Source organism: Oncorhynchus mykiss, chromosome 11 (genome assembly GCF_057628025.1).
Source record: "Oncorhynchus mykiss isolate SJ-2025 chromosome 11, ASM5762802v1, whole genome shotgun sequence".
NCBI classification, from domain to species: Eukaryota; Metazoa; Chordata; class Actinopteri; order Salmoniformes; family Salmonidae; genus Oncorhynchus; species Oncorhynchus mykiss.
Window position 1 is genome coordinate 47,687,207 of NC_143032.1, and position 14,769 is coordinate 47,701,975.

Consider the following 14,769-nt stretch of genomic DNA (forward strand, 5'->3'; position numbering starts at 1 on the left):
TGGAAGCAAGTCCCAGAAGCAATGTTCTAACATCTAGTGGAAAGCCTTCCCAGAAGAGTGGAGGCTGTTATAGCAGCAAAGGGGTGACCAACTCTATATTAATGCCCATGATTTTGGAATGAGATGTTTGACGAACAGGTGTCCACATACTTTTGGTAATGTACTGTACATTCTTTCCCCTTTATGTCAATGGTGTTATGAGAGCCACACACAACAGGTGCCCAAGCCAGAGCCTCAGCTTCTTCTACCTTTAGCCCACAATCCTTGCCTCCTTCTGCAGAGCACACAAATCCAGTTCAACTGCTACACCAGGTGGCTTTCACCACTAAACCGCTCCAGCAATTATCCACACTGGATTCCTGTCACAGTTAAAGAGCAACCCAGTGCTAAGTAGACTGTTTGCCCACCTCTCAGTGACAGCCTCAGGGAATTCAGAATGGATCTCTCTCTCTCTCTCTCTCTCTCGCACACACACTGGAGGAGAACCACGAACTTTGATCCCCTTTCACTGACCAATAGGTTTCTTGTGTGTTTGAGATAATCCAACATTCTATCCTCATTGACAACAGAGGGTTTTTCCTCTCTGCTAGAGTGGAAGCACTCCACTGATCTCCCCTTTAAGCTGTGGTTTGATGGCATTAGGAAGGCAGCTCCATCGATGAGGTTCAGACACCCTGACTGTGAGTGGCTGGGGATCACTGACCTCTCTCCTGAAGATGACCTGGCCAGTTTATTCACTGAGTCAGAGTCCAGTTGACATTGTTAAGTCCAATCAGAAGGACATCTGTGGACCTGCACTGACCGAAATAGATGGGAAGGATGAGGAAGAGACAGAAAGTGTGTGTTGCGGAAATGGAGAGGAGAGGTCATGTAAGAGGAGACGAGTCGAGACGAGAGGACCAGGATGATAAAACTAGAAAGGCAGTTGAGCCCAGAGATTTGGACGGTACCTCAGTCCACAAACATGCCCAACTGCATTGGTGTAGATGGGGAGCATTGAGCCATGTACTGTATGGGAAGCTAGTGTTTAGAGCTGCTATTCCCTCAGCTGGTGAGATGCGTTTCCTCGCTTGACTTAATTAATGTGAAGGAAGCTCCTGATACAACATCTGGAAAACAGCAGCCTAATTATACCAGAGACAAAACAGGCCGCACAAGACCGTCACCTGTCCCAGCACGGGCCACTGCCTACTGTTTTAAATCTGCGCGCGCACACACACACACACACACACACACACCATTTCACACTGTATTATGTTCATAGCACCATTAAAAAAAGTTGTTCATCTGTGGTCATCAGCATAAATTAGAATGTAATCAATCAAAAACCTTTCTTGAAGAATATTGTATCTCCCTGAAAGGATGACAGAGGATTACCATACGCACAACTTAATTTGAAGAATCATCCAGGACCTGCAGTGGCATGAAAACAGGCGAATGGAGATGATTGCATGTGGGCAATGCGAAATCGGATGAAATCGCTACCCTTTGGGAACACAGGACAAGGGGCTGAAGCTGCCAGGACTCTTGTAAAATGAATGACACAGGACAGAACTGACCAAAGCGTCACGTTAGTGACAATACATTAACTCTCCACCGGTAGGATAAATATGGTGACATATCCTCACATGATCTAATCTGAACATGTGTTTTAACCCACTGCAAATAGTGTACCAAATTGAAGTCCTTACTATAGTGCACTCCACTGCTGTGCTGCAACCTGCACTGCTATTTTTAGTTCCGGCTGTTTGGGCATTTTAAAATGAGCAAATGCAATGTGGGGCAGGATTATATCTAATATGTTGCAACCATTACTGTTGAAAAGAGTACTTGTAATTAATCATTTGAGGTCACAGGATGGAGAGTGGTAGTGATGCCTCACTTCAGTTACGGACAAGGTCTGGCTCCTCTCCTCGTCTTTCAATGTGTGTGTAATTACATCAGTAGTGGGTCGAGATTTGTCGTTTTGCTTAGCTCCCTCCCTCCTTCCCTCCTCTGCTCATTAAGCAATGCTACACACAGAGTGCACCCCCCTCCCAGCACCAGCTAACATCATGCATGGGAGGGGGGGGGGTGGGGGGGGGACACTGACTAAAAATGCAACGGCATCTCCTGTGGGCCTAGTGGCTGAAATGTGCTCTAAATCATTCATGAGCCAGAAAGCTTTCCAACGAAAGCCAGCATACTCATTCTGGGGATGGCTTATTCTAATCAATGATGTTGCTTTCCGAAAGGAAAGCATGAAAAACGTTGTCAATTGAGTGCACTCAATTGACAAGTCCAAAGCATGTAATTGATGTAAAATGGGCTACAGAACACTATCATATTGCACTGTAAGAGTCATGGCAAGTCTAAATATGTGACTGTGTCTAGCTGTATTGGGTAGCCCTTTGGTAATGGGCCACTCATGGCACATTTACCTTTCCATAAGATGAATGGTCAGATCACTGGAGGAACGATAATTTACCAAAGAGCTTTTTGCCATAGAAGCACGTCGACACTGAGTCTTCCTTCTTCAACAGCACAGTCAACAGGAGGCCACTTTACATTTCATAAAATGTTCATGACTAGACTACTTTGGGGCCAAAGAGAGGCCAACAAGTCTTTCACTTTAAACTGGTCAATGGTCATTAAGAATCATATTGTGGCTGATCAGCATTTCTTGAAGTAGTAGGCTTACCAGTATGCCAACAGCCAAACCACCCTGCTGCATCCCTGGCTTCCGTCTAAAGCTGAACAGGGTTGGACCTGGTCAGGGCTTGGATGGGAGAATGCATGGCAAAATCAAGTTGCTGCTGGAATTGATGTTGGAGAGCCAGTTGAGGGGTGTAAGGTGGACAAATTCCCTCGGGGGGGAAGTGATGAGGAAGCTACCCTGCACAGGGTGCCTTTCATTGGACGAGACATAAACCCTGACTGTCAGTCCGGACATCCTGTGGTCTCCAAAGATCTCTTAACAGTCATGGCAAGAGATTGGATGGTACCCTTGTCCTGCCTAAAGTCCCAACCTGGCTCATGCTATCATAGCTCTCTCTAATTATCCCCAGCTTCAATTTGGCAAAATCCAGGCTAACCTCTCCACTACCACATCCAATGTGTAGTTAGTAATCTGGCACAAAAAAAGCTGTGATTAGCATTACACAGGTGGATGCTACATATTTCTGCATGTTTAGTTGCAATGTGATGATCATAATTACCATTGGTGATATTTAGGATGTTAAAAGTGACTTGTCTCTTACCACAAAGACAGGTGCTCAAATCAGAGTGAGTGATTGACAAGTCTAAGGCTATATAACAATTGATAAGCAGGAGTTTCAGGTAACACACTATGAAATTGTATATGGTATGCTCTGTGATCATGGTTTGATCGTCCTCTCTTCGTGGGTTCCAAAAGTACAACCCAGCTGGACAAATCATACATTTGCTTGTTTTACAATAAAGCCCTCGGCTGGATTCCCACAGCAACATTGTCAGCCTCTCTTATAGAAATGAACCTCACCCATGTCAGCACTCTCCCAAAAACTCTCCCAAAAAACAGGAGCATACCATATATATACAGTGCCTTTGCGAAAGTATTCGGCCCCCTTGAACTTTGCAACCTTTTGCCACATTTCAGGCTTCAAACATAAAGATATAAAACTGTATTTTTTTGTGAAGAATCAACAACAAGTGGGACACAATCATAAAGTGGAACGACATTTATTGGATATTTCAAACTGTTTTAACAAATCAAAAACTGAAAACTTGGGCGTGCAAAATTATTCAGCCCCTTTACTTTCAGTGCAGCAAACTCTCTCCAGAAGTTCAGTGAGGATCTCTGAATGATCCAATGTTGACCTAAATGACTAATGATGATAAATACAATCCACCTGTGTGTAATCAAGTCTCTGTATAAATGCACCTGCACTGTGATAGTCTCAGAGGTCTGTTAAAAGCGCAGAGAGCATCATGAAGAACAAGGAACACACCAGGCAGGTCCGAGATACTGTTGTGAAGAAGTTTAAAGCCGGATTTGGATACAAAAAGATTTCCCAAGCTTTAAACATCCCAAGGAGCACTGTGCAAGTGATAATATTGAAATGGAAGGAGTATCAGACCACTGCAAATCTACCAAGACCTGGCCGTCCCTCTAAACTTTCAGCTCATACAAGGAGAAGACTGATCAGAGATGCAGCCAAGAGGCCCATGATCACTCTGGATGAACTGCAGAGATCTACAGCTGAGGTGGGAGACTCTGTCCATAGGACAACAATCAGTCGTATATTGCACAAATCTGGCCTTTATGGAAGAGTGGCAAGAAGAAAGCCATTTCTTAAAGATATCCATAAAAAAGTGTCGTTTAAAGTTTGCCACAAGCCACCTGGGAGACACACCAAACATGTGGAAGAAGGTGCTCTGGTCAGATGAAACCAAAATTGAACTTTTTGGCAACAATGCAAAACGTTATGTTTGGCGTAAAAGCAACACAGCTCATCACCCTGAACACACCATCCCCACTGTCAAACATGGTGGTGGCAGCATCATGGTTTGGGCCTGCTTTTCTTCAGCAGGGACAGGGAAGATGGTTAAAATTGATGGGAAGATGGATGGAGCCAAATACAGGACCATTCTGGAAGAATGGAGTCTGCAAAAGACCTGAGACTGGGACGGAGATTTGTCTTCCAACAAGACAATGATCCAAAACATAAAGCAAAATCTACAATGGAATGGTTCAAAAATAAACAAATCCAGGTGTTAGAATGGCCAAGTCAAAGTCCAGACCTGAATCCAATCGATAATCTGTGGAAAGAACTGAAAACTGCTGTTCACAAATGCTCTCCATCCAACCTCACTGAGCTCGAGCTGTTTTGCAAGGAGGAATGCACATCTCTCGATGTGCAAAACTGATAGAGACATACCCCAAGCGACTTAAAGCTGTAATCGCAGCAAAAGGTGGCGCTACAAAGTATTAACTTAAGGGGGCTGAATAATTTTGCACGCCCAATTTTTCAGTTTTTGATTTGTTAAAAAAGTTTGAAATATCCAATAAATGTCGTTCCACTTCATGATTGTGTCCCACTTGTTGTTGATTCTTCACAAAAAAATACAGTTTTATATCTTTATGTTTGAAGCCTGAAATGTGGCAAAAGGTCGCACAGTTCAAGGGGGCCGAATACTTTCGCAAGGCACTGTATATATATATATATATATATATATATATACACTACTCAAAAAAATAAAGGGAACACTAAAATAACACATCCTAGATCTGAATGAATGAAATATTCTTATTAAATACTTTTTTCTTTACATAGTTGAATGTGCTGACAACAAAATCACACAAAAATTATCAATGGACATCAAATTTATCAACCCATGGAGGTCTGGATTTGGAGTCACACTCAAAATTATAGTGGAAAACCACACTACAGGCTGATCCAACTTTGATGTAATGTCCTTAAAACAAGTAAAAATGAGGCTCAGTAGTGTGTGTGGCCTCCATGTGCCTGTATGACCTCCCTACAATGCCTGGGCATGCTCCTGATGAGGTGGTGGATGGTCTCCTGAGGGATCTCCTTCCAGACCTGGACTAAAGCATCCGCCAACTCCTGGACAGTCTGTGGTGCAACGTGGCGTTGGTGGATGGAGCGAGACATGATGGCCCAGATGTGCTCAATTGGATTCAGGTCTGGGGAACAGGCGGGCCAGTCCATAGCATCAATTCCTTCCTCTTGCAGGAACTGCTGACACACTCCAGCCACATGAGGTCTAGCATTGTCTTGCATTAGGAGGAACCCAGGGTCAACCGCACCAGCATATGATCTCACAAGGGGTCTGAGGATCTCATCTCGGTACCTAATGGCAGTCAGGCTACCTCTGGCGAGTACATGGAGGGCTGTGCGGCCCCCCAAAGAAATGCCACCCCACACCATGACTGACCCACCGCCAGACCGGCCATGCTGGAGGATGTTGCAGGCAGCAGAACGTTCTCCACGGCGTCTCCAGACTCTGTCACGTCTGTCACGTGCTCAGTGTGAACCTGCTTTCATCTGTGAAGAGCACTGGCCTGTCTCCTGGTAGCGCCTCCATGCTCTGGACACTACGCTGACAGACACAGCAAACCTTCTTGCCATAGCTCGCATTGATGAACCATCCTGGATGAGCTGCACTACCTGAGCCACTTGTGTGGGTTGTAGACTCCGTCTCATGCTACCACTAGAGTGAAAGCACCGCCAGCATTCAAAAGTGACCAAAACATCAGCCAGGAAGCATAGGAACTGTGGTCTGTGGTCCCTACCTGCAGAACCACTCCTTTATTGGGGGTGTCTTGCTAATTGCCTATAATTTCCACCTGTTGTCTATTCCATTTGCACAACAGCATGTGAAATTTATTGTCAATTTGTGTTGCTTCCTAAGTGGACAGTTTGATTTCACAGAAGTGTGATTGACTTGGAGTTACATTGGGTTGTTTAAATGTTCCCTTTATTTTTGAGCAGTGTATATATAGTACACTCAAGCTTACAGCTTTACAGGATACAAAATACCACATATAAATGTACATTTATAACCCTAAAGTTACTATTCATATGAGCTCATGGTGTTGCACCGCTCATACTGCTAGAGTGTTAAACAGCGTTATAAATAAACGGTATCACTCAAGGTGTGAGTCCCTGTAGGGAGGCACAAACACAATAACAAACCTAATCTAATGATATTGTTTGAGACAAACAAAATTAACTTGGTTAAATAACCTGATATACTGTCGTGTAGACTTAGTGTGTTTCATTCTGAAAACGGCAGGCCAAAGCAGAAATGATGTTTTATTGAATATTGCTGCTGCTATATTTTTTCATTTAGTCATATTTAATCTTTATAGAAAATATAAATAGCATGTTTATTTTATTATTTAAGTTATTCTATAGCACTATTCTGTTCTGTTCTAATCTATTCTATTGGTTTATACACCGGTTGGGTCTAATCCTGGATGCTGATTGGATAAAACCGCATTCCAGCTGATGTCTATTCCACAAATTACCACCAGCTAAAGCTATTGCGTTGAAAAGCCTATTTGCTCTGTTCCATCTCAGTGCGCAATCCACTGTCGGGGGTGAGGGGAGGGGGCTCCTGTGGCTGAATGGAAGCAACTCCCCGCAGAAATGTTGGTGGAAAGCCTTTCCAGAAGAGTGGAGGCTGTTGCAACAGCAAAGGGGGACCAACTCCATTTTAATACCTATAATTTCTGGAATGAGATGTTCGACGAGCAGGTATTCACATACTTTTGGCCATGTAGTGTATCTATTGAGGCAGTGATTCCAAAATAAATGTAATTGTGTCGAAGTCTTGTTTGCATTTTCACTATAATAACAAGTAGCCTACTGAAAGTAGGTTTCAACTCTTATGTCCTGAGTTGCCTCATAGAAAAGGTACATATTCCTGCCATCTTGTTCGAGATCAAAGTTTCTCATCTCATATCTAGGATCAGATACCCTAACGATATCCTAATATCTAGGAAAACCTTCCATGTCAGTTTTTCATCACTCTTTTTGATAGACAAAACTTCAAAGTGTAGGCCTATAAAAATCATCTAAGTATAAAACTAGTGCTGGTGGTTACATCAACTGAATTCAAACTTAAACTTACCAGGGTACAGAACCTCTCCGGGGGGTTGCCGCAAGTGATGCCAGGAGGATCCACTCTAATTTGCACGAACTCCTTCATAGCCATTGGTTTTGGCTGGCACGCATAAAACTCCCATGTTGGTCCATCGTCCGTACTAAACAGCGACTTGCATATGTCATACTGGCCAAGGGTCAGAGTAACAAAGTGCAAAAGAAAAAGCACCTGTGAGAGCATGGCACTCGTAGAGACCACACCCATGGTCCAAGACCGAGAGTCCGGAGGGAAGAGGGAAGTGGTGCCACCGTCGGTCCACACAGGGAGAGGATCAGCTTGGAATCCGGTTGGTTTTCATGTTGGGAGAGACACCTGCCGCTTGCAGGATACAGCCTTACAACTCTGCTGGTTTTGTATACAAATGTATGCCTGCCTAAATAAGTTACACTTCTGTTTTGAAGTATTTGTTATCTTATGTTAAAAACAATTCAAATTCAAGTATTACTTTAAATTATAGTTACAATAACTTATTTTATTAGAAATGTATACAGCGCTAAATCTTTCTCAGATCGACCCCCTTTGGCACTCCATGCAAGCCATGCTAAAAACAGTCGATATGTCCATGAGTAGAGCATTGAGAATATTCCCGCTGTCCACTCAGAAGCTCTCTAGATGAGATGTTGTTGTGTTTTCACGTCAGTCAAATGAAGTATTTACATGCTCCATCGTTGGCTATATTGAGAAGGAGAAAATACAATAATTTATTAAACATTTAACTTTTTTGGGGTGAAATTGCCACTCACATTTCCACACAAAAAAGGCAAACTAAAACTATATCTAATAGGCTACTGCTACTATACAGATTATTTTATTTCGTTTTTACAACTAGCAATTAGGTTAAACATATCTTTCATTAGAGGGACTTGAACCCATTTGAAATCTGTTCAAATTAATATCGGTAGGCTATACCGTAGCTTACAAATAAATAATATTGTAACCTTTCATGTTTGTTTTCACAACCAATCTATATTCACAAGACTACCCTAATTAAGGAATTTCCCAAACATAACTGCAAGTAAAAAAAGATATACCCTCGTCCCCACAGACTGTTGCGCTCTTGGCTTTGCCAACTATTGCCATCAGAGGTAACATAACTGTCGAGAACTTCTCACAGGCAGATGGTGACAGACCTAGACTGTAGTCTACAATTGGCAAATAAAAATAACTAATTTGATCAAATGGTATCATGTTTGGACTTGTCCTATAATGTGGACAACTGATGTTCTTTACGTTGATGCTCTTTCCAAACCTCTGAAATTCTCTGAAGTGTGTAGCCTAATGCTGCCTTCAAATGTAGGCTATAATGGTTGATTATAAGAAACAACTGTAGCAAGTCACTGGTTGCAAGATTATAAGCATTATAGTCCTATACAATTTTGAAGGTGCACGGTTACAACAGTTACTATCCTCTATGTTCACGGTGGAACTCGAACACTTACCAAATTGCTCCGGGAAAATTTGATCATTCTGTCATGGGTGCATCCTTTGCAAAAGTGTTATCAGCATTCAAAAGCCTCAGCATTGGTTCGTCGTTGAAATAAAGCTTAACGTTACCGTATTCCCTTCTGTAAGAGGATTAGATGAGATGCTCTCCCCTTCTGTTTGTTTCCCTTCTGTTTTTATACTTTGAGGAAAGCAGTGCGTTAGGATGGTATCCCATACATCCCGTACGCACAATAGTTGACTTCTTGTTCGAAATATATTATATTTCAATACTTTTTCCAGAAGTGGTACTGCCTCAATTAATGTTCCGTTACTTTTTGCGATTTCGGTTTTGTCCTAGGCGCTCAAGGGCAGAAGGAAAGAACTCGCTCTCTCTCTCTCTCGACCTCACTTTCCCCTATGCATAAACACACTCGCTTATTTCATAAATTCCCTCCTGCCATTGTTCTCCTGCTCTCTTCTCGTTTCCACATTTAGCTATCAGTATCTGATTTGCAAACTACGTGTGTGTGAAGCAGGTACGCAACTTTTACCGGTCAGAAATATAACCACCCCATGAGCCGATCGGGCTACCCGTCCTGCTTAAAGGAGCAGCTCAAAAATCACTCAAGGCAGACATAAGGATCTCTAGTTTTCGCTAAGCAATAGGCTAACACAACACTGTTTAACAGTTAAACAACTTGAAGTTCCTATATGGCCCTTAAAGCATAGCGCATGCATCTTCAACACAGTGCAGGCGTCCCCAATTTTGTAACGGTTTCTCTTGAGCGGATGGTCAGCGGTCAGAACATAGTTATAAATAAAAATGTGTACACTGCAAATTGACTGCAAGAATACCAAACAGATATAGTATTTGACAAAAACAGAATAATTTCAAACCTTGATTACATTGGGACACGATCGCACATGTCTCTATTGATGCGTGGGAATAATTGGGAACGGATTTCCAAAGTTAAAATCCATTTGAGCTGATTTCGTGGTGATTTTACAGTGAAAATGATACATAGAAAAAATATATAGCCAATTTATAGGATATATACATAGCTCAGATAACTTGGGTGGCCAAATAAAATCTACCACAACCAATCCCCAACAGGGAGCCTTGTGGCAAATTTGGCCCGTGGTTGATTTTAATTTGGCTACTCAAGTTCTGAGCAAAACATATATTGCATATATAGCCTATAAAATTGGCTATATATTTTTTATATGTATAATTTTAACAAACTAACTTATGCTATTTACATTGTTGACAATTACATTAGCCTACTTAATACCCAATTAAGCTGGATTAAGCTGGATAGTAAAAACACATTTTTAAAAAGCAGCCAAAACCCTTAATTTGCAACTTTTGGATGGGTGTATTTGAAGTAACAACATCAAAGCCTAAGGGGGCTTCCCATGGAAGAACACTAAGTTGAGCTGTCCATGGTCCCGATGCGTGGCCACACAGACCAATGGGTGTAAACAGCCTCCACATTTCTATAGGTCATCCGAGGCCAAATTATTGTCACAGACAGACACGGACACTGACAATGCACAATGTTTGTAGACAGCAATATAAAAGGTAGTTAAAAATGATTTAAGAAGTAGTTGAATATACTGGCAGTGAGCAAATGAGAAGACAGCAGGCACGGAAAGCGTGAACTACATTTCCCTTGCTACGCACTGCATCTCGATGACGGTGTTTATGCGACGTTCATCTCAGCGTGCGAAAAAAATGGCGGACGCAATGAACGTTGGTGTGAATTTAGAAGCATTTTCTCAAGCAATAAGTGCTATTCAGGCACTTCGTTCAAGTGTAACAAGGGTTTTTGACTCTCTGAAAGATGGGATGAAAAACAAAGAAACCCTCGAAGGACGCGAAAAGGTTTTTATTACCGAGTTTCAAGATAACCTGCAGTCTGTGAATCGCGACTTGAAGTGAGTAGCTGTAACGTTAAGTGCTAACGTTAGCTAGGTAAATCTTTGTTTTAAACACACAAGTTAGTGTGCTAGATAGGCGTGAGGAATGAATGTTATCTAACTAAAAGGTTATTTCCAACTAGCTAGTATCCATGACTTAGCTGAAGTGTAAATGGTGTGTGTGCGCAACGTTAGCCTAGCTTATACAGACCATTGCTAAATAAAGTGTGCGCGCGCAAGTGAAATTTGTCATAGCAACTAACGTTAGCTAGCAAAACAATAAAACATACTGCCATTCTTGTAGGCACCTCTATTTTGAATGTATTTAAAATTGTGAAACGTGTAGCTAGCTAAGTTCACATTACTTTGATGTGAAAGCAAAAGTTGAACTCCCAGAAGGAATGGTCTAACGTGCCTCAATGCTGCAAAAAAGTTTTTTTCTACACTGAACAAAAATATAAACGCAACAAAGTGTTGGTCCCATGTTTCATGAGCTGAAATAAAATAACCCAGAATTGTTCCATATGCACAAATCTTCTCTCAAATTGTGCATACACTTTTTTTTTTACATCCCTGTTATTTAGCATTTCTCAAGATAATCCATCCACCTGACAGGTGTGGCATACAGTGGCTTTTTCCTATTTTGTTTCCTTACAACCTGGAATTAAAATTTATTTTTGGGGGGAGTTTGTATCGTTTGAGTTAAACACTTTGAAAATGCTAAATATTTTTTGTGGAACAAACAAGAAATAAGCCAAAACAGAACTTGAGCGTGCATAACTATTCACCCCCAAAAATGCAATACTTTGTAGAGCCACATTTTGCATCAATTACAGCGGCAAGTCTCTTGTGGTATGTCTCTATAAGCTCGGCACATCTAGCCACTGGGATTTTTGGCCATTCTTCAAGGCAAAACTGCTCCAGCTCCTTCAAGTTTGATGGGTTCTGCTGGTGTACAGCAATCTAAGTCATACCACAGATTCTCAATTGTATTGAGGTCTGGGCTTTGACTAGGCCATTTAAATGTTCCCCTTAAACCACTAGTGTTGCTTTAGCAGTATGCCTAGGGTCATTGTCCTGCTGGAAGGTGAACCTCTGTTCCAGTCTCAAATCTCTGGAAGACTGAAACAGGTTTCCCGCAAGAATTTCCCTGTATTTAGCGCCATCCATCCCTTACCAGTTTCCCAGTCCCTGACGATGAAAAACATCCCCCCAGCATGATGCTGCCACCAACACGCTTCACTGTGTGGATGGTGTTCTCAGGGTGATGAGGTGTTGGGTTTGCGCCAGACATAGCGTTTTCCTTGATGTCCAAAAAGCTCAATTTTAGTCTCATCTGACCAGAGTACCGTCTTCCATATGTCTGGGGAGTCTCCTACATGCCTTTTGGCGAACACCAAATGCGTTTGCTTATTTTTTTCCTTTAAGCAATGGCTTTTCCTGGCCAGTCTTCCGTAAAGCCCAGCTATGTGGAGTGTATGTCTTAAAGTGTTCCTATGGACAGATATTCCAATCTCTGCTGTGGAGCTTTGCAGCTCCTGCAGGGTTATCTTTGGTCTCTTTGTTGCCTCTGATTAAATGGTCCATGAGTTTGTGGGTGGCCCACTCTTGGCAGGTTTGTTTTGGTGCCATATTCTTTCAATTTTTTAAATAATGTATTCAATGGTACTCTGTGGGATGTTCAAAGTTTGATCTTTTTTTTATAACCCAACCCTTCTCTGTACTTCTCCACAACTTTGTCGCTGACCTGTTTTGATAGCTCACTGGTCTTCATGGTGCCGCTAGCTTGGTGGTGCCCCTTGCTAAGTGGTGTTGCAGACTCTGGGGCCTTTCAGAACAGCTGTATATATACTGAGATCATGTGATACTTAGATTGCACACAGGTGGATGTTATTTAACTATGTGACTTCTGAAGGTAATTCATTGCACCAGATCTTATTTAGGGGCTTCATAGCAAAGGGGTGAATACGAATGCATGCACCACTTTTCAATTTTTTGTAGAATTTTTGTTAATATTTATTTTTATTTTTAATTCACCAATTTTGACTATTTTGTGTGTGTCCATTACATTAAATCCAAATAAATATCCATTTAAATTACAGGTTGTAATGCAATAAAATAGGAAAAACGCCAAGGGGGATGAATACTTTTGCAAGGCACCGTATCAAGAAGCTGATTAAAGAGCATGATCATTAAACAGGTGTAGGGTTCCACATTTTGGGGAATATTCAAAGGTGGGAATAGGAATATATGGGAATTAACAGAAATATATGCAAATGTCATATTAATACTATTGTGGATATTTTTTGCATTGGCTATATTTACCATATAATATGGAGACAGAAACATAAACCTTTTACCTCTAATGAGTAGACATAATTGCAAATGATTAAAGCCTTCCAATAATTAAAAAATACTATTTAGTCACGAATTTAACTTTAATTAAATTAGTTGACTCTTCACATGGGATGATATCACTGGACAACAAAAGAAAGGGAATATTGAATGATCCCCAATGATCCATTGCATCTCCAAAAAACATTTTCAACATCTGTAAAATTAGTCTACAAACTAAAGCTTTGATTGTCTTCCTCTCAGGCTCCCATGTCTTCTCCCTGGACCTCCTCAATGTCCACCTCTTGAACATCAGACTCTGAGGCCTCATCTTTACTGTCACTTTCCAACCTTGTTGAGGATGGCTTGTTGTCAGGCTCAAAAAGCCTACATTTTTCAACCCTTTTATTGGTCAGCCTTTTGCGTGCTTTGGTGTGTGGTTTCCCAAACAAGGACCAGTTGCGCTCTGAGGCGGCTGATGTTGGTGGGATTTGGAGGATGATGGAGGCAACATGGGAAAGAGCCTCAGATCCACTAAGTCCCTTCCACCAGGTGGCTGATGAGATATGTTGGCACGACTGCCATATTACATCTCCATCCCAATGCCCTTGCTTGGAAGTGTATTTCGCCAGACTGCCAAGAACTGCCCTCATCCAGGCCATGGTGGCGAGACACATAGGCCTTGTTGATCTCTGCACCAGACAGGATGCTCTTGCCAGCATACTTGGGGTCCAACATGTACGCTGTGTATGGGCTTCAGGCAGAAGTCTTCAAGCTTTTTGATGTATTTCAGAACTGCAGTTTCCTCTGCTTGGAGCAACAGTGAAGTGGGCAGGGCAGTACGGATTTCTTCTCTTACATCTGCAAGCAGAGTCTGAACATCAGACAGGATGGCACTGTCTCCCGCAAGCCGTGCAATGGCTACTACTATAGGTTTCAGGATTTTCAGGCTGCTTACCACACTCTCCCAAAATACATCACCCAGGAGGATCCTCTTGATGGGGCTGTCTATATCGGCAGACTGTGATATGGCCATTTCTTGGAGAGACTCCTTTCCCTCCAGGAGACTGTCAAACATGATGACAACACCACCCCAATGGGTGTTGCTGGGCAGCTTCAATGTGGTGCTCTATTCTTCTCACTTTGCTTGGTGAGGTAGATTTCTGCTACAACTTGATGACCCTTCACATACCTAACCATTTCCTTGGCTCTCTTGTAGAGTGTATCTATTGTTGTCAGTTACATGATGTCCCTGAGGAGCAGATTCAATGCATGAGCAGCACAGCCAATGGGTGTGATGTGAGGGTAGGACTCCTCCACTTTAGACCAAGCGGCCTTCATGCAAATACCTTCTGTGGTCCAAGATAAATGATGACTGCCTTCAGTTCAATACACATTGTCTGTGAGCATCAGAGGTGAACCAGTTACATACACAGC

General features: G+C 42.2%; 2 protein-coding genes across 6 annotated transcripts in view; one reads left to right on the plus strand and one right to left on the minus strand.

Moving 5' to 3' along the window:
• LOC110535738 (netrin-G2) overlaps positions 1–9,859 on the minus strand; it is a 60,341-nt gene extending 50,482 nt beyond the window's left edge. For 2 of the 5 annotated variants that reach the window (XM_090190224.1, XM_090190223.1), the window contains exons 1-2: positions 9,208–9,859; positions 7,621–8,325 (exon numbers count right to left, since the gene is read on the minus strand). In XM_090190224.1, coding sequence (XP_090046350.1) covers positions 7,621–7,857 — 237 coding nt within the window. In that variant the 5' untranslated portion in view covers positions 7,858–8,325; positions 9,208–9,859. Of the gene's footprint in view, positions 1–7,620; positions 8,326–9,092 lie in introns of all 5 variants that reach the window. The other 3 variants (XM_090190222.1, XM_090190225.1, XM_021620955.3) reach the window with 2 other exon arrangements.
• A 907-nt stretch (positions 9,860–10,766) lies between these two features.
• The window catches only part of LOC110535739 (mediator of RNA polymerase II transcription subunit 27), a 100,361-nt gene continuing 96,358 nt past the window's right edge, over positions 10,767–14,769 (plus strand). Inside the window, exon 1 of the mRNA XM_021620957.3 lies at positions 10,767–11,016. Coding sequence (XP_021476632.1) covers positions 10,772–11,016 — 245 coding nt within the window. The 5' untranslated portion in view covers positions 10,767–10,771. The remainder of the gene's footprint in view (positions 11,017–14,769) is intronic.